The sequence below is a fragment of the Podarcis bocagei genome (assembly GCF_964188305.1).
Source record: "Podarcis bocagei genome assembly, chromosome: Z".
In the NCBI taxonomy this organism is placed as follows: domain Eukaryota; kingdom Metazoa; phylum Chordata; class Lepidosauria; order Squamata; family Lacertidae; genus Podarcis; species Podarcis bocagei.
In genome coordinates this window covers 4,073,866-4,096,238 of record NC_138140.1, presented here as the reverse complement: position 1 = coordinate 4,096,238, position 22,373 = coordinate 4,073,866, and the positions used below count along the sequence as shown (strand labels likewise).

At 45.5% G+C, this 22,373-nt stretch overlaps 1 protein-coding gene and 1 long non-coding RNA gene across 2 annotated transcripts; one reads left to right on the top strand and one right to left on the bottom strand.

Annotated features, from left to right (window-relative positions):
* Positions 1–6,014: 6,014 nt before the first annotated feature.
* On the bottom strand, positions 6,015–19,508 carry CDK9 (cyclin dependent kinase 9). The gene is made up of 7 exons (XM_081179804.1): positions 19,270–19,508; positions 16,310–16,391; positions 14,868–14,958; positions 11,133–11,299; positions 10,802–10,973; positions 8,948–9,096; positions 6,015–7,341 (listed from the first exon to the last, which is right to left on the bottom strand). The coding sequence occupies exons 1-7, from the start codon at positions 19,458–19,460 to the stop codon at positions 6,976–6,978; spliced, it is 1,218 nt and encodes a 405-aa protein (XP_081035930.1). The 5' UTR covers positions 19,461–19,508; the 3' UTR covers positions 6,015–6,975.
* Positions 16,399–19,938, top strand: LOC308579082. Its single transcript, XR_014004262.1, has 2 exons — positions 16,399–17,082; positions 19,783–19,938. It is a non-coding gene; the product is annotated as an uncharacterized lncRNA (long non-coding RNA).
* Positions 19,939–22,373: the final 2,435 nt, after the last annotated feature.

The following is a 22,373-nucleotide window of genomic DNA, read 5'->3' as shown; positions in this document are numbered from 1 at the left end:
ATACATACAGAAGGGGTGTAACCTAAGACCAACCCTCAGATACATCATACCTACATCACAGAAAAGGTGGTCTAAAACAGAAATTTGAATGTTGTTTTTCTCCTGTCCTTGTTTATCTCCTGTCTGGCAGATTACTTGATTGGATACCCTGCTTCCTAGATTGGATTGCCTGGGGAGCCCGGCCAGTCTTTTGTAATGATAAATACTTAGTTCCTGGGCCATGTCACAGGCTCACACCTTATTCTTATCTTAAATGTGCCCTTAAGACAGGATTTGTGAGGAAAGAGACAATGGGGAGGTTTCCCACGTTGACCTTGCAGAGAAAACATTTGCTCAGTTTAGGAATCAAAATGGTTCCAGGTCGGTCTTCCTGTGCTGATCTATGTACGTGCTTGGTTGGTACGCTTATGAACATTACCATATATCTAAGACCTCAAAATTCCTATCACACTAGGCAAGTCACTCTTCTCTCAGCTGCCCCACCCCCTTCTACTAAGTAATAACATTGACCTACCTTACAGGACTGTTGTGACTGTCCAGGTTGTTGCAGGAATTTATGTATAGGTTGGGGGGGGGTTGCCCCTCCAGCAGATATCATGCACATGCAGCCCACTACCAAAATCAGCACAATCACTTTTGTGGCTTTTGTGATTTGTCCCCACAAAACACTTCATCACGGTTTCTTCCTATCTATTCTGTAGCAGGAACCCCCCCACCCCAATCATTCTGTTTGCACAAACTTCACACACACTCACACTCACACACTACACACGCCACATTTCTGTTATAAATTCATAGAAAATCAACCATACATCGGATTTGCACTGTTCCATTTTTTACTCCATGTGACAAGGACTATCAAAGGGGGTGCTTGGTTTCTGGTCAGCCATAATCTCTTCAGCATACCAGCACATCCACAGGAGCCCTGCCCAGTTGCTGTGTCAACCCTGATAATCCCAGACAGAAGACAATCAAAATCACAAAGAACAGTGGATTCACCACAGGCTGAAACAAAGGACAATGATCAGATCTTCCCTCTGGGGGCAGGAAACTGCAAACTCCCCATTGTCACCTGGAAAGTACTCATGGGGAGGGGGAAAGGAGGAACCAGCCAGGTGACAGGACACTCAGGTTACCACCACAACTCCTCCCTCAACCCCTCCTTTCTGTAATGTATGCATGATGTTTCTGGGGGTGGGCTTGACCTAGAGGAGGGGAATTTCAAAAGTTTTTATAAGGTCTTGCAGCCCATTGTTCTGGGTCTTTCCTCTCTCCTGCAAGTGAGGGGAACACCCTGATGCATCAGTTCAATAAAGGCCAAGCCTACAGGCTGCTGTTTTGCTCCAAGTTATCCTGGTTGGTGTCTTTACTTTTTGTCCAAGAGAGCCCTCAGATTTTTCCGTTAACAATTCAAAGGGCCTTTGCTGCACGATACCAAATGTAAGAATAACTGATAAATGTATCTGTGTACTGGCTCACTGGGAAAACTTCAAAATAAAAAAAATTTCTTCCAGTAGCACCTTAAAGACCAACTAAGTTAGTTCTTGGTATGAGCTTTCGTGTGCATGCACACTTCTTCAGATACCCTGCACACGAAAGCATGCACACGAAAGCTCATACCAAGAACTAACTTAGTTGGTCTTTAAGGTGCTACTGGAAGGATTTTTTATTTTATTTTGACTATGGCAGACCAACACGGCTACCTATCTGTAACTGGGAAAACTTCAGAAATTCAAATAGACATGTGAGCTCAGCTACTCAGCAGCCCCTCTGCCTGAGTGATAATCCCTGGCATCCTGATACCTGAGTGCCAGACAGGTAGCCATTCCAGAAATAACAAACCCAGAGGAAGACAAACGGGTGGGATTAACTTGGCAAGGAAACAGGGAAATGTAAATATCTTTTTTGTTACACTGGATGGGTGTTTGGTAGAGGGCAAGGGGAACCATGGGGCAGGGTCCAGGATGCTCAGATTACTGCCACCAGACCTCCCCTTTCATGATGTAACCATGATGTATTCGTGATGTAGTTTGGGGGGGGGTGACATGGGGATTAGCAGCTAATAAAAGTTTGGGGGCTCTTTTGTTTGGGGCTTCCATCTTTTTCCACCTTGTGGCAGGTGGGAGTCCTGTCACGACAGTCTTCAATAAAGACCAAGCCTACTAGCTGCTGTTTTGCTCTGGTATTCCTGGCTGATGTCCTTGTTTTTTGTCCAAGGGAGCCCTCATATTTCTCCGTTAACAATGTCACAAAAGCCAAAAACTGCAGCCAGGTTGTTGAGTGGATCACCTGGACAGGTACATATTACACCAGTGCTGAGGGAACTGCACACAGGACCATGTTTCAAGGTCCTGTTGTTTATGCACATAACCCTGAACAATTGGGGTCCATGTTACCAGAAAGACCATCTATCTCTCTCCTTATAGACCTGTAAGGAGAAATTATAGACCTGTAAGTCCTGAGAAATTGTACTTGTGGTGCTGCAAAATATCATAGAGCATTGACCTGGGAAACAGGCATTTTTCTGCTGTTTCCCTTGTACTACGGAAAGCCATCACCTTCTGCTGTATGCGAAGCAGCAACCATCATGCCCTTCAGATATCTTGAGAAAACTTAACCTTTTTTTAAATTAATTTTTATTAAAGATTTTCTTGTTTTACAGAAGTAAGTGTAATGTCTCTCATATTTTTTCCATGTAACATTTTTACAAATCCGTTTCATTTGTTGAGACATTAGGGGGAGGGGGGAGGGAAAATTTAACCTTTTTCTTCAGGCTTGGACTCTGTTTTACATGTTTGACTCCCCTCAACTTTTATTTTAATCACTTTCATATGCTTTCATTTTTTTAGTTTTTCTCTCTCATATGTGTGTGTGTGTATTGCTATCTTATTGGTTTTGATTTTGTTTTTTGTCATAGTCATAGAACCATAGATGTTGTTGTTTTTAGCTGTACATCACTTAAATAGATTTTAAAAAAAAATTAAGCAGTTTATAAATGATGAATGAATGTGATGCTCAGATTGGACAGTCATGGTCACAGGAACCAAGTTTCCCCACTAGCACAAACACTGTGTTGTAACAAAAAAAATGCCCTTTTCCCTTATGGGGTATCCATATAGAGTCCTTACAATAGGTTCCCTATTGGTAGGAGAAAATAACAGAGGCCAACCAGAGAATATTGTTGTTTATCTCCTGTCTGGCAGGTTACTTGATTGGATTGCCTGGGGCAATGGATTGCCATTCTTTTGTAATGATAAATACTTAGTTCCTGAGCCAGGTCACAGGCTCACACCCTATTCATATCTTAAATGTGCCCTTAAGACAGGATTTGTGAGGAAAGAGACAATGGGGAGGTTTCCCACTTTGACCTTGCAGAGAAAACATTTGCTCAGTTTAGGAATCAAAATGGTTCCAGGTCGGTCTTCCTGTGCTGATCTATCTAAGTGCTTGGTTGGTACGCTTATGAACATTACCAAATATCTAAGACCTCAAAATTCCTATCACAACTGCAGGAATCTACTGTGAAATTCACAGTACCCACTAAGATTGAGTGTGTGTGTGTGTGTGTGTGTGTGTGTGTGTGTGAGAGAGAGAGAGAGAGAGAGAGAGAGAGAGAGAGAGATGACCCTTTATTTCTGACTTCAAAACGCTGTAGTTAAAAACCACAAGCTGTTTCAGTGTCTAGTTCAACTTCCCTTTTTCATCTTACAGGAAACTGTTAACCAATATGACCCAGACATAAAACCTTTGGAACTCAATGGTTGAGATATATTTCAAATGTTGTTGTTGTTATTGTTATATTTATTTATTTCTTGAATTTATATACCTCATAGAATCATAGAAGAGTTGGAAGAGACCACAAGGGCCATTGAGTCCAACCCCCTGCCAAGCAGGAAACACCATCAGAGCACTCCTGACATATGGTTGTCAAGCCTCTGCTTAAAGACCTCCAAAGTAGGAGACTCCACCACACTCCTTGGCAGAAAATTCCACTGTCGAACAGCTCTTACTGTCAGGAAGTTCTTCCTAATGGTTAGGTGGAATCTTCTTTCTTGTAGTTTGGCTCCATTGCTCCGTGTCTGCTTCTCTGGAGCAGCAGAAAACAACCTTTCTCCCTCCTCTATATGACATCCTTTTATATATTTGAACATGTCTATCATATCACCCCTTAACCTCCTCTTCTCCAGGCTAAACATGCCCAGCTCCCTTAGCCGTTCCTCATAAGGCATCGTTTCCAGGCCTTTGACCATTTTGGTTGCCCTCCTCTGGACACGTTCCAGTTTGTCAGTGTCCTTCTTGAATTGTGGTGCCCAGAACTGGACACAGTACTCACTAGACGAAAGGGTTTTCCGTTTTTCGATGCGCTTCGCAAGACGAATTTCCCTATGCTTTCTTGCTTTGCAAGACGAAAACGTCTTTTTTCCACCCCCCCTTTTTCTAAGCCGCTAATAGCCTTTTAGCCACTAACCCGCTAAGCCTTTAATAGCCGCTAAACTGCTAATAGCGCTAATCTGCTAAGAGGGCTGCTTCGCAAGACGAAAAAACCGCTAGACGAAGAGACTTGCGGAACGGATTATTTTCGTCTTGCGAGGCACCACTGTACCACCTTTCTTTCAAGCAGCATAGTTTTCCTGCTCCCCATTTTATCCTCACAACAACCCTAAGAGAAAGCTTAGGCTGAGAGCGAGTGATTGGCCCAAGGTCAACAGGGATTTGAACCCTGGTCCCTGTCCAACACTAACCCAGGCTTCTCTACTGCTGTGTTCTGATACCCTCTGACATACCAAGACAGTCTTCCTCCCTTGTACAAGGTGAGCGCTGTCCCACATTTCTCTCCACTCTGGCTCAACCTTGCAAAGCAAACCTATTTGAAATCCTCAAATTTCTCATTGGCTTTGGATGGCTTCTGCACATTTTAACCCTACCACCCGAAGTCCATTTAGACCATCTAGTGGCCACATTTTTTTTCCATCTCTGGAGATGACAGCAGCAGGGATTTGAGTAAAATGTTGAGGCACTATTCTATCAGAGCTGTGTAAGAAAATACCCTGGTAACTAGTTTCATGTTCTCATCCAATCTATGATTTGACGTTTCTGGGAGAAGTACATGCCACAGAGAAAATAAGCAAATGAGAAGCATTTGTCTGCCAATGGTGGTTCATTTTGATATAGATTAACAGCAACAACTTTATTATTTATGCCCCTCCCATCTGACTGGGTTCATTAGTGAGGAAGCGTTTGTTGCCACATAGAATAAAACCAGATTCCCAGTATATTTTAGTGCAGTAATCTGGCAGTATCATCTCCACCCAAAAACCAAAGGTAGAAACAAAGGCAGAAATTCATGCCCTTCTAAACTAATTTCAGGCCAAATTTTTTTTTGAAAGAGTTAATATACATTTTACAATACCAAATAAAGTCTAGCAATATAACCATACTATTAATGTGGGTTAACTCATTTTAAAGTATTCTAGTTGTAATTCCCTTAGAGCTGTGTGGAGGTAGGATCTGACTGTCTGAAAGCCATCATCTGAGGGCTGGCAGGTGGTTGGATGTGATACAGAGGGGAGGTTGTGTATCCCTTCCCAGCAGGCCCCCTCCCTGCCCCAATATGCCCTCTCCTTGGATGTTCCACTGGACAGAACGACCGCAGGTGTAACTTCCAAGAGGAGATCAAACAATCAGCCCTCTTCGTTCCAGACCTCCTGATCAGAATGGTATTTATTTATTATTGATTTCTTTTATCCCACATTCCCTCAGAGGAGTTCAAGATGACATACATAGTTGTTCCATTTTATCTTTACATCCACCCTACAAGTGAAGTAAGCCAAGAGATAATGTGTGTGTGTGTGCGCGCGCGTGTGCACGCAGACATATGAGACAGACAGACAGACAGGTCCAAAAGGGAGAATTTGTACTCCACTCTCTCCACACTTAATCTGAGACTTTTAACTACCACACCGCTGGCTAACTCTGCAATCTAAAAAATAAAGCAGCTCTTACACAGTACCAGATATCTATGCAAATACCTTTTATTACAGTTGAGCTATTTAGAAAAAAGACCAGAACATGATAAAAGTATAATACAGATAAGTATCCCACCCATACCCAGGGTGAAAAGTCATCAGACCTCTTGCCTTGTTAGGTCCAAGTAAGTAAGCATTTACTGCCTGCTGTTGGGATTTTTAAATAATAAAAAAAAGCTTGAAGCCTACAAAATCCGTGGCAGAGCTACGTAGTGGTGCAGCAAAAAGATCAGAATTCAGTGTTTCTCAAACTTGGTTCACCACCTGTTAGACTACGACTCCCATCAACCATAGCAGGACCAGTGGCCAGGCATGATGGGACTTGTAGTCCAACAGCTGTTTTATTTAAGAAACAATGGTTAGATGGCCATCCTACAGTGGCTCAAGGATGGGTCCACGTTCTTCTCTACTACCATGGGAAGGCTACCTCTGTTACCAAAGCCTGGGAGATCTGCAGCTTCCTTCCTGGCCACCCTAAACAACCCACTGCCACAACACATGTGTGGCAGAAGTGGACAGGCCCCACAGTATGATTCAAAGTCAGCAGCCGTTCTTGGACACAAGACTCTACCCAGTCTGCTCCATCCTCCTGCACACCAGATACACACTTTCATAGCAGTGCAAATTCATAGAAACAATGAATTAAAAAAAAAAAGTTCATCGAGATTGTTTCAGTACTTTAGAAATCAACAAGCACAGAAAAGCTGCAATTCAGTCTGTGATAGCCCAGCTAGGCAGAACTCTACACACCTTTCCAGTGTTTAATCTAGCCCTGTAGCTCTTAAAACACAGACCTACAGCTGTCTTGTTCTCTTCCTACCAGTTTTTGTTTTGTTCGTTTTGCTTTGCTTTGCAACAGTAAAAAAAAACAAAAAACCCAGCTGAAACAAATCATTTGCGTTATTCCATTGGAAACCAGTACTCCATTCTTGTTCTTGGTCCACAGCCATCAGAACACTCTGTCGAACTCTGTCTGATTGGTCGCCACAGGATTCCTGCCCTGATTGGCAGGCTGCTGTGGCATATGTCCACCCCTCCTCCTGGGAGGAGCCAGGTACTCAAACATGGATTGGTTATGGGTGGAGAGCATGTTCTTGAGATCAGAGGGCATAGGGTCGGACCAGAAGAAGTCGTGATTCAGGGCGTCATCGCTATCTATCCTTTGGGCAGGATCCAGGACCAGCAGCTTGTCTATGAGATCCAGAGCATATGGGTCTTTGACGTACGCCTTGAGCCGCTCCTTCACCTTGCGCTTCTGCCCTTTCGGCAGGTCCAGCTTCTCATACAGTTCGTACTTATCCATGTTTGGCCACACCTAAGGAGTAACCAGACAAGGATTAAATCCAGAGGAAGGAGACTGATAACCCATTTCAGTTTCCAAGTGTCAAAAAGCCCCATCAGGTCAGGCAAAAGGAAGCACTCCTTCGAACAACCAAACTATGGTTTGTTCCCACATGATACAGCAATGGCCACCAAACTGGATGCAGGGCAGAGAGCTTTCTCTGTGCCAGGTTTTTCTGATGCAGAAACAGCCACTAAGCTCTCCACCTTGCATGGCGGACAAGGCCTGCTAAGTGCACCACCTTTCAAAAAGGTAGGGATGGTTGCACGGCAGTTGTTCAGGCTATACATGATTTCAGCTTTATACACAATCCCCCCAAATGTGGCCACACACAAATTGTGGGTTTGTACCACAAAGTGACTTCAGCTTAGTGCTACATTGGGTATAACCCATTAGTTGTAAAGAAACTAACAGAAACACTGAAAGTGGTCACTTAAGATTACTGTCCTAGCAATCCATGGGGCTTCCCTTGAAGAGTGTTCAGAAACTGCAGTCTTCAAGAGGCGCTGCTGGACTGCTAAAGGGCAATGGGAATCACGCCTTGCTAGTGCCAAAACCCAGGGTGTTGAGGATGCTGCCTCCCTCCAGGACTATAATCACCACCGTTCCTTATCACCAGCTGTGGTTGATAACAGCTGGAAGTCCATCACATCTGGAGGATACCTCATTGCCCAGTCCTAACTTTAACAGCTACACTGGTCACAAGGCAAGCTTCTGAGCACAATTCAAGGTGGTGATGCCTACATCACATGCCTGGTCCCCAAGGATGACCCATCCCCATTATTAGCTTGCCTGTGAAGTTAAAACCTTCTTTGCAGACCCTCTTCCAAATGCCCCACCAGCAAAGGGGAGGCAGATGGCAAAGCGCAAAAAGAGGCCCTCAGTCATGAAACCTTAACCATGATCACTCCAGAGAAGTTCACATGATAGGCTGTATCGCTTCCCCAGGCCTCTATATTTTACCCTCCTTCGGATTTAATTTTGAAAACAGTACACAAAAGCATAATTAGCCTGGATGTCGCTTTGCTGTACTGTACAACAAAGTCCTTTATCCCACAGCAGAATCTGAACATGGTTTTCTCAGTGGTAAGTTCCACTTTCCCTGGTGGAGCTTCTTCTAGGAAAGCGAGACCAGGAGGGCAGCCTTAAATGCTATGAATTATCCTAGGCTGGGAAAAACTTTTTTTAAAAACGGAGAGAGTGTATAAATCTCAGAATTAAAATAATCAAAGCGTGGGAAGTATGTGAGGGCCTCTGCTGTGCTTTGCATGGAAAAGGCACCATGCTCACTCCCCCCACCCCGCATTTCTCAACAGGGGCATAAACAGCTGGATAGACTCAGTGCAGTGAAGTAGATGAACCAACTCTCTGACCCTAAATAAGGCCACTTCCCATGCTTCTAAAAACAGCAAAGATCATGCCAGCAGTTTAAATATGATCCAGAGATTCAAATGCCATAGCTACTAAATTCAGCTCTTGCTCAAGCATTTGGGAAGCAATATCCCATCATGGATGGGAAGGATTTCATCACAGGTTGGGGGGGGGCTCATTTTCTAACCTGAAATATTAGGAAACATACCTCCGGGGTGATGCTTCCACAAAGCTGGCTGATGAGAGTGAGCTGGTGCTGTTCTGTGTTTCCCTGCATGATGGGGCTTCGGGTCCACATCTCTGCCATTATGCATCCTGCGCCCCAGAGATCAATGGGTGGTCCATAATCTCGTTCCCCTAAACAGAAGGAAACTCATTAATTAATCTCAAAGAAACCAGGGCTGCACAACACGGCTTCAAAAACACATTAGCAATTTGCTTCCAGTCTCAACTGGAAATCCTAGCGTTGCATCCAACTAAGGTGCCCAAGTTAGCCAGTGGGTCTACTCTAAGTAGGATTAACAACCCATTGTGTGGATCTTTAAAGCCCTAGAAAACTGTCTGTTGTGTTGCATTTTAAATACGGTTGTTAAACTGTGCCAATAACTTTGGTTAGTAGGCGGGGCATAGATTCCTCAGGCAAACAAAAAGCACAAGTAGGCTATCTCTTTACAATATATCAGCAATTTACAATGCAAATTGTAAAGAATTAAATGAATCAAAATTAAAAGAATCAAGATAACAGTCTTCTCTTTTTACAGATTGTCTAATCATGCTTTGTGATGAGGAATTCTATACAGAAGATCAAGAGGATGGGGGGGGAGGAAGCATGGAAATGCAAAAGGTCAGCAGAGAAGGAATGGAGTGATGAACCCTTTTCCCAGACTTGCTTTGCACAAAGGCTATAGCTCAGCAGCAGGACACCTGCTTTGCATGTAGAAGGTCCCAGGTTCTATCCCCGACAGCATCTCCAACTAGCAGAGCCCTGCCTGAAGCCCTAGAGAGATGCCTGCCAGTCAGTGCTGCCAGTTCTGAGCTAGGTGGGGCCATTGGTCTCTCAGTAGACGGCAGCTTCCTATGCAGAAGGCAAATTTTTCACTAGTCAACTAAGAGGCTAGTAGTAACGAGCACAATTTAGATCCCTTCTGCCAGAAACAGTAAGTGCTTGCCTGCACTACACTGCTTCATGTGGTTGTGAAGACCTCCATGCTGAGGAGAAAGGCGGCAAACAGGCATGTTCATTTTTATTTTATTTTTTCAGGCCTTACCCACACAATTCTAAATGCAGGAGTAAAGTTGATTATCTTTTTTAAAACGTAATGTCCTATGAATACACAAAATGGAACTTGTAAACCTCATCCTCCTGGGCTTTGGTTTGGACTCAGTCTGACCCTTACGTTTTTCCTCCCCTTATGTTTTTCCTCCCCTTATGTTTTGATCTATGGGCTACTTTTAAAACTAGGCTGCATTTTAAATTGCATTTTAACCTGTATTTTAAATTGGTGTCCTGTCCCCCCCCCCCCCCGTTATGATTTTGCTGGTGTTAGCTGCCCTGAGCCTGGCTCTGGCCGGGGAGGGTGGGGTATAAATAAAATTATTATTATTATTATTATTATCATTATTATTATTATTATTATTATTATTAAACCCGGCTCCCTCCTCCCTCCCAGCAGGTCCGTAGTCAAGCTGTAGTTTGCAATGCTGGCAGCCAAACAAACTGTTGCATGACCACAGCGGTACCTTTTTATTATATGAGTAAGATCTCAGGGGTATGAAACCCTACAGCCCTTTCTCTTTCCATCCCTTTGAACTCTGCCCAGGGCAGGCTCTCTCTCTTCAGGTCAATTCTCATACAGGCCTTGCTGTGATGGACTCCCCTGAAAATCATATCTGTTGCTCTACCTGCACCCACCTCTGTCCCTGCCCATCACTGGCATGCAGCCCCTGGAAGGCTGCCCACAAGTGAATGCGGGTTTTGGACAAGTAAGAAAAAGTTCCTTTAAGAGGTTAAGGGGGAAAGCACAAACAGGCAATTCTCCTCCCCTCCCAAATTATTGCCTACCCAGAAGCAGCTCCGGAGGACGATACCACAAAGTCACCACCCTGTTAGTGTAGCGATTGGGCTGGCTGTTCTTTGCCAGGCTGAAGGCCCGAGCCAGGCCAAAGTCAGCCAGCTTCAGAACACCATCGCGGGTGATAAGCACGTTGGCTGCTTTCATGTCCCGATGCAAGATCTGGAGAAGGAAAACAATTGGGTAGATGTAGAAAAAAGATTTATAAAAAGGTGCATCCTGAGAAGCAGGCAGAAAATCCCAAAGCTACAGTTCCCAACTTCCTTCAGGTCAAGAAGCTTAGGAGTAGGGGAGAGTCTCAACCAGAGAAGACCCCCTCACCTTATTACGGTGGATGTAGTACAGGCCGTTCAGGAGCATTTGCATGACTTTCTTGATCTCCGAAAGTGTAAACTTGACGTGGGCATTGCTGAGGAGTCCAGCCAGGTCATGCTCGCAGAAGTCAAATACCAGGTAGATGCTGCCCTTGCAGCGGTTGTACGGGGAGGCTGTAGGAATTAAAAGGAAGCAGCCGCAATCACAGTCTTGCCTTCAAAGGCTCAAGGCAGGTTAAGGCACAAGGATGCAGCATCAAAAACCATCTGGCAGAGAAGGAAACGATTTAGTACTCACAGATCCACCCAAAAATGCAAAGAAAAATGTCTATCCTCCCCAGCTCCCCAAATGAGAACTGCTTCTGTCCCTCACATGCTGCCATTCTGCACAGCCCTCTCTCGCAGAACCACCTCCCACAGGTGGCAGGTATAGCCAACGAGGTGCCCCCAGAAGCTGTTGGGAATACAATGCACATCAGCTCTTGCCAGTCTCACCAACAATCGGGAGGGATGGGCATCCCAGTTAAAAATGTAAAGGGACCCCTGACCATTAGGTCCAGTCGCAGACGACTCTGGGGTTGCAGCGCTCATCTCGCTTTATTGGCCAAGGGAGCCGGCATACAGCTTCCGGGTCATGTGGCCAGCATGACTAAGCCACTTCTGGTGAACCAGAGCAGCGCATGGAAACGCCGTTTACCTTCCCGCCAGAGAAGTACCTATTTATCTACTTGCACTTTGACGTGCTTTTGAACTGCTAGGTTGGCAGGAGCAGGGACTGAGCAACAAGAGAGCACCCCGTTGTGGGGATTCGAACTGCCGACCTTCTGATCGGCAAGTCCTAGGCTCTGTGGTTTAACCCACAGCGCCACCCACGTCCCTTAGGGCATGCCAGTACTCAAGACCAAAACACACGCAATATATACAATTTACACACAAAGCTACCTCGGACACTGAGCATGGCAACCTCTGAAGGCACCATATGACTTGTTGGTGTTGGCATCCATCTTGAGAGACAATGGAGTGTGCCTCCAGAGGTGAAGCCAAACCGCTGCATTAGTAACACCAAAGTGACCTCCCCAGGGTGCAAGCCTGGGCAGTTTGTTTGCTATTGTTGTTGTTGTTGTTGTTTGTTTGCTGTTGCTGTTGTTATTATTTATTTGCAGGGGGGAGAAACACACATCCCACATCCCCTACCCTCCACCCCCTGGTTGTGCAAATTTTATATCAATCTCAATATACAAATACCTGGTGACTTCCCTTCCACCCTTTTCCTGGCTTCTTTAGTTTTCTATTAAATCGTGTATTTTTAATATTCGAATTTCTTCTTCTGTTAAATTCTATTAGCTTCTATTCTGCTCAACACCTGCTAGGTTATTTACTTGTTTATACTGGTTCTTAAAATATTCAATAAACATTTTCCAGTCCGCCTTATATTCTTTATCGTCTTTTTCTCTTACCTGTTCGTTATGCCTGCCAATTCAGCATATTCAAGCATTTTAAACTTCCACTCTTCATTGCTTGGTACCGTACTCGTTCTCCACCTCTGTGTCAATTAGATTCTAGCTGCAGTGGTGGCTTTTAATTTTTTGTTTGTTTTTTGGGGACTTCTGTTACCATTCCCAAAAGGAATGCCTCAGGGTTTTGGGGAAAGGTTATTTTGAATATCTTTTTAAATTCATTGCAAATTACTTCCCAAAATTCCCTGATTACTTTACAGGACCACCACATGTGGAAAAAGGATCTCTCTACTTCATTGCTTTTTCAACATTTACTTTTTTCTTCTTAAAATATTTTTTTCGCTAGTTTGGCAGGTGTTAAATACCATCTGTGGGTCATTTTCATATTTTCCTGTAATGCGTAACATGCCGTGACCTTCATATTTACTGTCCATAAATTCTCCCACAGCTCATAACCAATGTTATGACCCACATCTGTGCCCACTTAATCATACCTGATTTCACAAATTCCTCTTTTGTATCCCACTCTAGCAGCAGTTTGTACATTTTTGATAATACTTCTACTTTTGTATTTAATAAATCCCTTGTGAGTTGGGATTTTTGTTCTGCAAATCCAATTTTTTTAATCCATTTTAAACAGTTTGTTAATCTGGTGTATCTGTTAATTTTTTTTTTAGTTTTTTGGGATCTTTCAACTTTGGTTCCTGTCCTGTAAAATCTGGGATTTATTTTTATGTCCACCATTGTTTGACCATATTTGTCCTTTTCCTTGCAGTGGCTTCAATCAGGGATATCCACGTTGGGGTTTTCCTCCAATAGATTTTTATACTTTTTCCATTCTCTCTATAATTTTTTTCTGATCACATGATTTGTAAAGGTTTTATAAATTTTTGCCTTTCCATACCATAGGCAAATTGTGTATCATGTCGTTCCAAATTTCAACCTCTGATATTTTCCAACAATATGCAATCTTTTATCCACCATAAATATGACGCCTCAAAGTAGATTTGGAAATCTGGTAGGGCGAAACCTCCTCTTTCTTTTATATCAATCATGACTTTATGTTTTATTCAGGGCTTCCTTTCCTGCCAGATAAACCTTGATGTATTTTTCTGCCATTCTTTGAAGCATAGGGTGTTGTCAACGAATGGGATCTTTTTAAATAAGAATAACATTTTTGGAAAGACATTCATTTCAATAGCTGAAATATAGCCCAATAACAATAGTTTCATTTTTTCCCTTATTTCCAAATTTCTCTTTATTTCTTTCCAAACCTTTACGTAGTTATCTTGGTAAATATTATAGTTATTCATTGTTAACCAGATCCCCAGATAATTTTTTTTCTACTTTCCACCCATACATGATTTCTAGATCAGGCATAGGCAAACTGGGCCCTCCAGATGTTCTGGGACTACAATTCCCATCATCCCAGACCACTGGTCCTGTTAGCTAGGGATCATGGGAGTTGTAGTCCCAAAGCATTTGGAGGCCCGAGTTTGCCTATGCCTGATCTAGATCATTTTTGCTTGGTTGTCCGTATTTTTAACCATCATCTTGGTTTTTCTTTATGTAATTTGAAAGCTGCTAGTTTTCCAAATCTGTCTATCGCTTCTGGTATGCTCTTGCTCAGTTGTTCTAAAGTTAATACTAAGTCATCCACAAATGCTTTTAATTTATAGTTTTGCTGCCCAGATGCTGGGCAGTGTGTTTGGAGGTCCTGGGCTGCCCAGATGACAAGATACCACCATCACCACCCCCACCCCGCTGATGTGATCCACTGATGTGGCACCAGCTTCGCTGCAGGAGCTGCCAGAAAGAGGCGTACAGGCCCCACCCAACCGCCTTAGGGATTCCACTCTGAATTTGTGTCGGGTCTGCTCCTGAGCCTTTTCTTCTCCCAAAGATATCCTGCAACGCAGCACAGGCTTAAGATCAGAGTTTTCCTTCTCCTGGATGGGCTACCTTCCCAGGTTCATGAGCCCTATCTGCACCTCACTTCTCTCTACAGCAAATGCAGAAACCACCAGGACCCGCTCCAAATCCATATCTTTATAGTGCTGCTGTTTTTACATTCATATATTATAAGCAGTCCTGGAACACTTTTTTTTTTTTAGTGTGGAAAGATGGAACACGCCTAAATCTAATCAATCAATCAATCAGTCAGTCATATCATATGAGTTGTGGGATAGTGATTTCTCAATGCTTTGGAATGCGATTATTATCTCCAGCTTTCGTAAGAACTTGCAAATCGTAAAAACTGCCTTTTTTGCAGCCACAATTCTTACCTTTGGTCCTGCAGATCTCAATGAGATTCACGACGTTTTCATGCTTGAGTAGTTGTAGGATTTTGATCTCCCGTAGGGCTGTGATGGGGAACTAAAAAATAACCCAGACAGTCAGTTAGAAAACTTTAATAAATGCTAGAGATCTATGCTAAACCATAGCTTAATATAAAACAGCAGTGCACTAGTTCACATTCCTATAGTTTGTAACATGTTGCTCTGCCCTTCCAGGAGCAACAAACCACAAGCTTTGACTTACCATGACATGCAAACTAGAAAACCTGGCTAGTTTCTTTTCAGGAAAAAACCCAATGGTTACAAAGTTTCTTCTCGTTTTATTTACTTTTATCTATGAATCTCTTCCCTTGAGGACTTCCAAAGGAGTTTATAGTACAATGTACATAAAAAATCACATACATAGAAAAACAACTGCATATATTAAAACAATTATTAATATTAAAATCAGTTTTTAAAAACACCATGTAAATAAAATCAATTTGTATTCAAGACAGATTCCAACTGGGACAAAGATTTTAAAAGGCTTGTTGAAAGAGTCTTTAGCAGGCTTCAAAAAGATTACAGAGAAGGCTCCTGTCCGATATGAAACCAGAGGGAATCTCAACAGGTAGGTGCCACCAACCTAAAGACTCCATTCTGACACTGTGTGGAATGGACCTCCTTACAGAATGGCATCTGCATTGTTAAGTTGGGTATGCAAGGAATAACGCGATCCTCTAGGTACCCTGGTTCAAAGCTGTATAGGACTTTGTACCCCAATGCCAGTACTCTGAACTTTATCCAGTAACTAATTGGCAGCTGTTGAGAGGCCTCCTCTTTGGGGTTTTGGCTAAAAGATTTGTTTCTACTTCCGCAAGCCTTAGGGTTCCTGCCAAGACTCAGCCCTCTCTTCCACTTGCCATTTGGGCAACACAAGCATCAACCCCTGTCAGCATGAACACCAGAAACAGAAGGAATTATGATACAGCAAAATAAACCCACTGCTGCAAGATGGTGAGACAGCAACTGGCTTAGATGGCCTTTAAAAAATGATGCCACAAATTCATACAGAGTGCGTTTCTCAAGTGGGATCAGTCCTGAGAGCCACAACGAAACTTTCCCTTTCAGAGGCCAGGCAGCCAGTCACCTTTATTGTATGTAGCCAAAAGTCTTTGTAGAGGCAACATACTGCTGAATGGTAAACACAAGGATAATAAAGGAAGACTACTGACTTGTTGCATTAGGGCTTCCTGGAAGCATCTGCCTGACCACTCTTTGAAACACAACACTACAACAGATGGATCCACCTCCCCCTGATCCAGGTTGCTGCACCCAATTTTGCACCCACATTCTGTTCCAAAGATGCACCTCAAAGCTACTTTACCTCCCATGCTCATAATCACCCTTACACACTGCCCTCCTCATCCCCCAACACAGCACAAACTTACCCCCTCTTTTTCATTCTCCATCAACACCTTCTTCAATGCAACTTTTTTGCCTGTTTGACGATGTTTTGCTTTGAACACCTCCCTGTAGAGAAAATGGGAAGTGTTAAGATTCACCAAGGACCTGGAGGTGTTTCCACCTGCAAACTCCCCAGAGACGCCTGACTAACTCTTGCTGGATAAATGCTGACTGGAACTCCTGGGTTCCAGAGCAACATCTCTCAGAACACCAGTTGCTGGGAGACGAACAACAGTGCTATCTTCACGTGCTCAGCTTCAGGCCTAATCCAGCAGCACCTTCCTTATCTTCCTGTGCAGTCCTCAGGTAATCGAACAGGGAAAGTGCAACTACCCTCCTAAAAATGAAAAGGGCCACACAAATGGCAGAGCCTTGGGTCTTCTTCACCCAAGGTATACACATGATGAATGGCTTTTTTGGCACATGTACATGGAGTGAAGCTGCCACTTGATGAGGTACCCTTGGAACAAGCAGGCACTATTCAAAAAGCACTCGAGTTTTTTTCTGTTTTTTTGTAAAGTATATGTGCGCCCGATGTAAGAAGGTGCATGTAGGAGGGAAGTTGAATCCTACAGTATCCTGCTGATAAGAAAAGGAAGGAAGGAAAGACTTGAAACTGGCAGATGTGTTAAGATGCTATCCTGTGTCAGGCACATGGAAGGTTTTGCAGAACGACAAAACATGAAGAATCCAAGCAAGCTGACACATGTTATTTGAGAGCAACTGGATGAAAGAACAGGATACCACCATCAAGAAGGTACTGTCCCAACACTGCCTCAATTGGCACTTCTAGTCAAAAAATTAACTAGTTTTCCACAGGGTTTCTCAGACGCCAGGCCAGGACCCACAGCTGAACTTTCAGGGGGGCTCAGTGGTACTGTACAGCCGCTCCCCTACCTCCTCACTTACCAGTCCCACCCACTAGTTGTGGTGAAGCTTTTTGGTTTGGAAAAAGGCCTGAAAACCAGCAACTTCTTTTATGCAAAGTAAAGGTGGCTGGAGAGAGAAATTTGAGAGAGAGATCTCTCTAGTCTGAGGGGAAAGGGCAAGTTCAGTAGTGTTGAAAGAATTTAGAAAGCAAGATGAAAGGTTAATAATAATAATAATAATAATAATAATAATATCTAATTTAATAAACAAACAAGCTGGAAACAGAAAGGAAGGGGATATCAGAGAAAGGAGATTTAAAAAACTGGCAGTCTGAGTATGGGTGGGAATAAGGTGCAAGCAGAGTGTGAAAGGAGTCTGGTAGACAAAAGTATAAGAGATAGGTAACTGAGAAGAAAGAAAAACGAAAGAAAAGGCCTTTTGAACTTTAAAACTCAGTAAATTCTGCCTAAAATGGGGAGAGCGAACTGCAATACACCCAGAACAAATGTACGTATTTGGCCTGAGGAAAGCTCAGCTTTGGAACTCCTTGTCACAAGGAAAATGCTGTGGCACCTAATTTAGATGGATCCAAAGATGGATTAGATCAGGGGTTTTCAACCAGTGTGCCGTGGCACCTTGGGGTGCCTTTAATGATGGTCAGGGTGCCATGGGCAACACTGTCCTCTGCCCCTTTTTCCTTCCTCCTTTCTCTGATGCCCTCTCATGTCTCTGCCTCCCAAAGGCTTGTGCAGCTGTTTGTTGTAGCAGCCCTGGAGCAAGCAAGCGGGTGAAGGAGCCCAGCCTGCCAGTCCACCAGCCCTTGCTGTTGGGAATGGACAGACAAGTGGGAGGCCAGGCAGGCAGGTGCTGTGCTGGCCTTTCTTGTGCTTGCTGTGTGCAAGCCCTGTCTGGGAGCTGAGTGCCTGATGCTGGCCTCACATTCACCTTTGGCCAGCCTCCGTTGGGCCACTAAGGCTGGGGGCATCCTCTTCCCAGGCCCCTGTGGGGCAGTGTGAGGAGGCACCTCTCTTTGGGGCAGGGTGGGCAGCTCAGAGACCAGGGGCGGCAGCAGCAGCTGCTCAGAGGACTCCCAGAGAAAGGGGAGAGGAGAGGAGGCTGAGGAAACACTCCACAAGGGAGGGTGTTTGAAAAAGGGTGGGAGGCTACCAGTTCTGCAGGCAAGGGGGGACATAACCAGGCTCCTGAGCCCCACAGGGGTGCCGCAGAAGGAATGCAGTTGTCAAGGGAGCCGTGGACTCAAAAGGGTTGAAAACCTCTGGATTAGATGGTTGTTGTCCCCCCTCCAAGTAAGGTGGCTCTCTCATGCAATTTGAACCTGGGTCCCCTCAGGCCACATTCTACCTCTTTTTATGATCTTAATCAGAGTGGAGGCACTCTGAAATGCTTCCAGAAGCAAGACTTTCTCTCCAGCTAATCTACTTCCTGGGATTATTAAGGTGATAAAACGGGGGTGGGTCTGAACCACCTATGCTGCCTTGGTCTTTTCCCAAGGGACAAATAATATCAGTACAGTAATTAATAAAGGCTGTCTGCAATCAGCGAAGGGAGCTGGTGCGGGGGAAGCAATTCAGTGTGTGAAGCTGGGGAGTTATTTAAGAGACACGAGCGAGGAACAAGACTTTTGGGGAGGGCAGCAAGGAGCTAAAGGGGGAAAGGAAGGGGCACCTCAGGCCGCCGCGGTGGGAGCTTGACCGGAGAGCAACTTGGGGAGGCAACTAATCAGGATGGGTGGGGCTAGAACAGGAAGACCAGAGGAAGCCAACCAGACAGGAGGCCAGAATGAAGGCGAGGCAATGGGAGACCCGAGGGGAGAGGAAAGGGGCGGCCCCCCCAGGGAAGCCTGCATGAAGGACGTCTGTTGGGAGCCTGTGCTAGGAGCCCATAAGGGAGGCCGTGGGGCTGGAGCAGTGGGGGAGCCTGTGGGGCCCGTGGCGCAGGGATCGGGGAGCTTTTTCGGGGGTGGGGGACCCTGCTGGGGTGGGGGGTCCATGGGGAGGTGGGGGGCGCGGGGGGCTCCCCGCAGGGGGGCGACGGGCGCCCGGCAGAGCCTCACCCGAAGGTGCCTTGCCCGATCTTGGCCAGCTTCTCGTACTTGGAGACCTCGTCGCAGTAGGGACACTCCACCGCGTCGTACTGCTTGGCCATGGCGGAGCCGGCGCCCCTGATCTCTTCTGGCTGCCGCCGGCCGCCGTCCGAGGGGCGCAGCGGCACGTTTCCGGGAACGCTTCCGCCCGGCCGCTCCATTTCTCTGCAGTTCCACTCGTCCCGCCGCCACCAACGCCACTTCCGGGATACGGGGACTCGCTGCCGGGAGGCACGCCGGGCTTTGTAGGCGGGCGAGCGGGCGGGGCGGGGCGGGGCGGGGCAGGTCCCAGGGAAAGCCCCGCCCCGCCGGGGAACCTGCAGTGCAGCGCGCAGGCCTCAAGAGGGAGCCAAACAGCCACCTTTTATCAGGAAAGGTGGGGGTTCAACAGATGAGATGGGGCGGAATAGGGGGAGCTGACCCTGGTAAATTTCTGCTTCTATTTTAACTCGGGTTTCCCCCCCCCCTTTGCATAATTTACAGGTGCTGTACCCTCGAAAGGCAGGTTAATCCATCCATCAGGCAACTCTTATTTCCATCTCCCAACCTGTTTACCATCCAGCCTTGATCCAGAGTTTCTGAGAATGCCGAAAGCTATTTGTGGCACTTTGATGGGCTAAATAAAATGAGTTGTGTTTTGTTTTGTTTTTGTTATTTGTTTAGCCTGAGCGCTGCATTTCTCTGTGGGCAACTGTCATCCATGGTGGATCAGGGCCAGAGGTAAAAGTGGGTGTGGCCAGAGGTAGAAGTGAGAGGAGCAATGAGTGTGAGTCATCCCCCTGCTGTAGCCAACCACGGATGGGAACTGCAGTTCAATTACACCTGAAGGGCAACATGTTAGCTGTCCCTGCTGGCCACACAAAAATTGGCCTCGGAAGGCAGCAGTTGTACTGGACAGTGATGCAGTAATGGATTGAGGTTGAATCCCGACAAGACAGAAGTACTGCTCTTGGGGACAGGGGGTGGGCTGGTGTGGAGGACTCCCTGGTCCTGAATGGGGCTACTGTGCCCTTGAAGGACCAGGTGCGCAGCCTGGGAGTCATTCTGAACTCACAGCTGTCCATGGAGGTACAGATCAATTCTGTGTCCAGGGCAGCTGTCTTCCAGCTCCACCTGGTACGCAGCCTGAGACCCTACCTGCCTGCGGACTGTCTTGCCAGAGTGGTGCATGCTCTAGTTATCACCCGCTTGGACTACTGCAATGTGCTCTATGTGGGGCTACCTTTGAAGGTGACCCAAAAATTACAACTAATGCAGAATGGGGGGGGGGGGGAACTAATCCACAAAGTGGCAGCTAGACTGGTGACTGGGGGCGGCTGCCGAGACCACATAACACCGATCTTGAAAGACCTACATTGGCTCCCAGGACGTTTCCAAGCACAATTCAAAGTGTTGGTGCTGACCTTTAAAGCCCTAAATGGCCTTAGCCCAGTATACCTGAAGGAGCGTCTCACCCGCCATCATTCTGCCCGGATGCTGAGGTCCAGCGCCGAGGGCCTTCTGGCAGTTCCTTCACTGCGAGAAGCAAAGCTACAGGGAACCAGGCAGGGAGCCTTCTCGGTAGTGGCACCCGCCCTGTGGAACGCTCTCCCATTAGATGTCAAGGAGATAAACAACTACCTGACATTAGAAGACATCTGAAGGCAGCCCTGTTCAGGGAAGTTTTTAATGTGTGACATTTTAATGTATTTTTAATCTTTGTTGGAAGCCACCCAGAGTGGCCGGGAAAACCCAGCCAGATGGGCAGGGTACAATTATTATTATTATTATTATTATTATTATTATTATTATTATTATTATTATTATTATAAAAGAACCAAAGTGAGGAAAAACATAAAACTATGCAGTGTTGTTATGAACAGCCACTGCAAGACAAATGCAGCGTAAGCTGAAATCACACCAAAGGAGGCTTGAATTGGGTTGAGGGGAGTTGGTCAAAACAGGTAGCTCTTAATCACCCATCTATTAATTTTGTGGAGTTGAGGAGAAGGCTAAGTGGTGAAAGGCACTGCCCCTGAATAAACATATTCCTTGGCGGAGCAAGGGGGAATTTCCATTTAGAGCAACACACATGGCCAATCCTGGAATCGCTGGCCCTTCCCTGGGGTGGTTCAGGCTGCTTGCCGACTTCTTGACCCTTGGACAGACCGGTGCTCTGCTCTGCTGGTTGCCTAACCAACTGGCTTCCTTTCAGGCTGGGCCCAATCTGCTCACATTTCCTCCCCACTCCATCAGATCTTTCAGCTCTGATGCGAAAACAATGGATCAGTTTGTGCCCTGGACCAAAGGAAGTCGGGAATTCCTGTCATGCCCCAGCAGCTACCCAACATCTCTGTGGCACTCTGCCACCATGAACCTCCACACACCCAAAAAAAAAAAGACTGAGGGTTGCAGAGGTACCCATATCTCAGTTTGGGGGGGCCTGTCTGGTGTTAGAGCACTGAATAGACAAACTGTTTATTCTGATCCTTTGTGGAGCACGTCAGAGCATTCTATGTCCTTGATATGCATCACTGTTTTTCTTTTAACAGGGATAGAAGGCCTTGGGCTGAAAGCACCCCTCCAAACCTCTTTATCTGCCCAGCAAGATTCTTTCCAAGGCCATGGCCTTCATCAGCACTGTTCCTTTTTCTGAGATGTAGCTCAAAAGCTTGTGCCTCTTTGGGCTCTGCTACTGCCATCCCTTCTCTCCTCACTGCTGCTCTGATTCTGCAGAAAGCAGCTTCCTGTTTTCCTCGTAAAAGGGGGCGCCAGGTGAGCCTCTCTGGATGAAACTAACAAAATGAATAACCCACACGTGACACTGACACAAAACCCCACACATACACTCAGTGGAAGAATAGAAGCATAACCACCTGACCCCTCCCCCTCTTCCCCTCTCTTTTATTCTCAACCTAATACTGCAGGCAGCGTAAATGTCTCACAACAAATGAAACTGATCTGTAGAAAACACAAGCTGGGGAAAAAACCAGCACATTTATTTTTGTAAACTAAGAAATCTTTAATAACAATTATAAAAAACTTAACAAAATGAATTTCAAAAGAAACAAATGCCAGATTCTGCAGGAAGAACC

What these genes read in the sequence shown, in the direction of transcription:
- CDK9 (XM_081179804.1), bottom strand. Translation starts at nt 19,460, where the DNA reads ATGGAGCGGCCGGGCGGAAGCGTTCCCGGAAACGTGCCGCTGCGCCCC. An exon ending in TGGAGAATGAAAAAGAGGGG is followed by an intron (nt 14,959 to 16,309) that starts GTAAGTTTGTGC and finishes GTTATTTTTTAG; the next exon opens with TTCCCCATCACAGCCCTACG. An exon ending in ACTACATCCACCGTAATAAG is followed by an intron (nt 10,974 to 11,132) that starts GTGAGGGGGTCT and finishes TTCCTTCTCCAG; the next exon opens with ATCTTGCATCGGGACATGAA.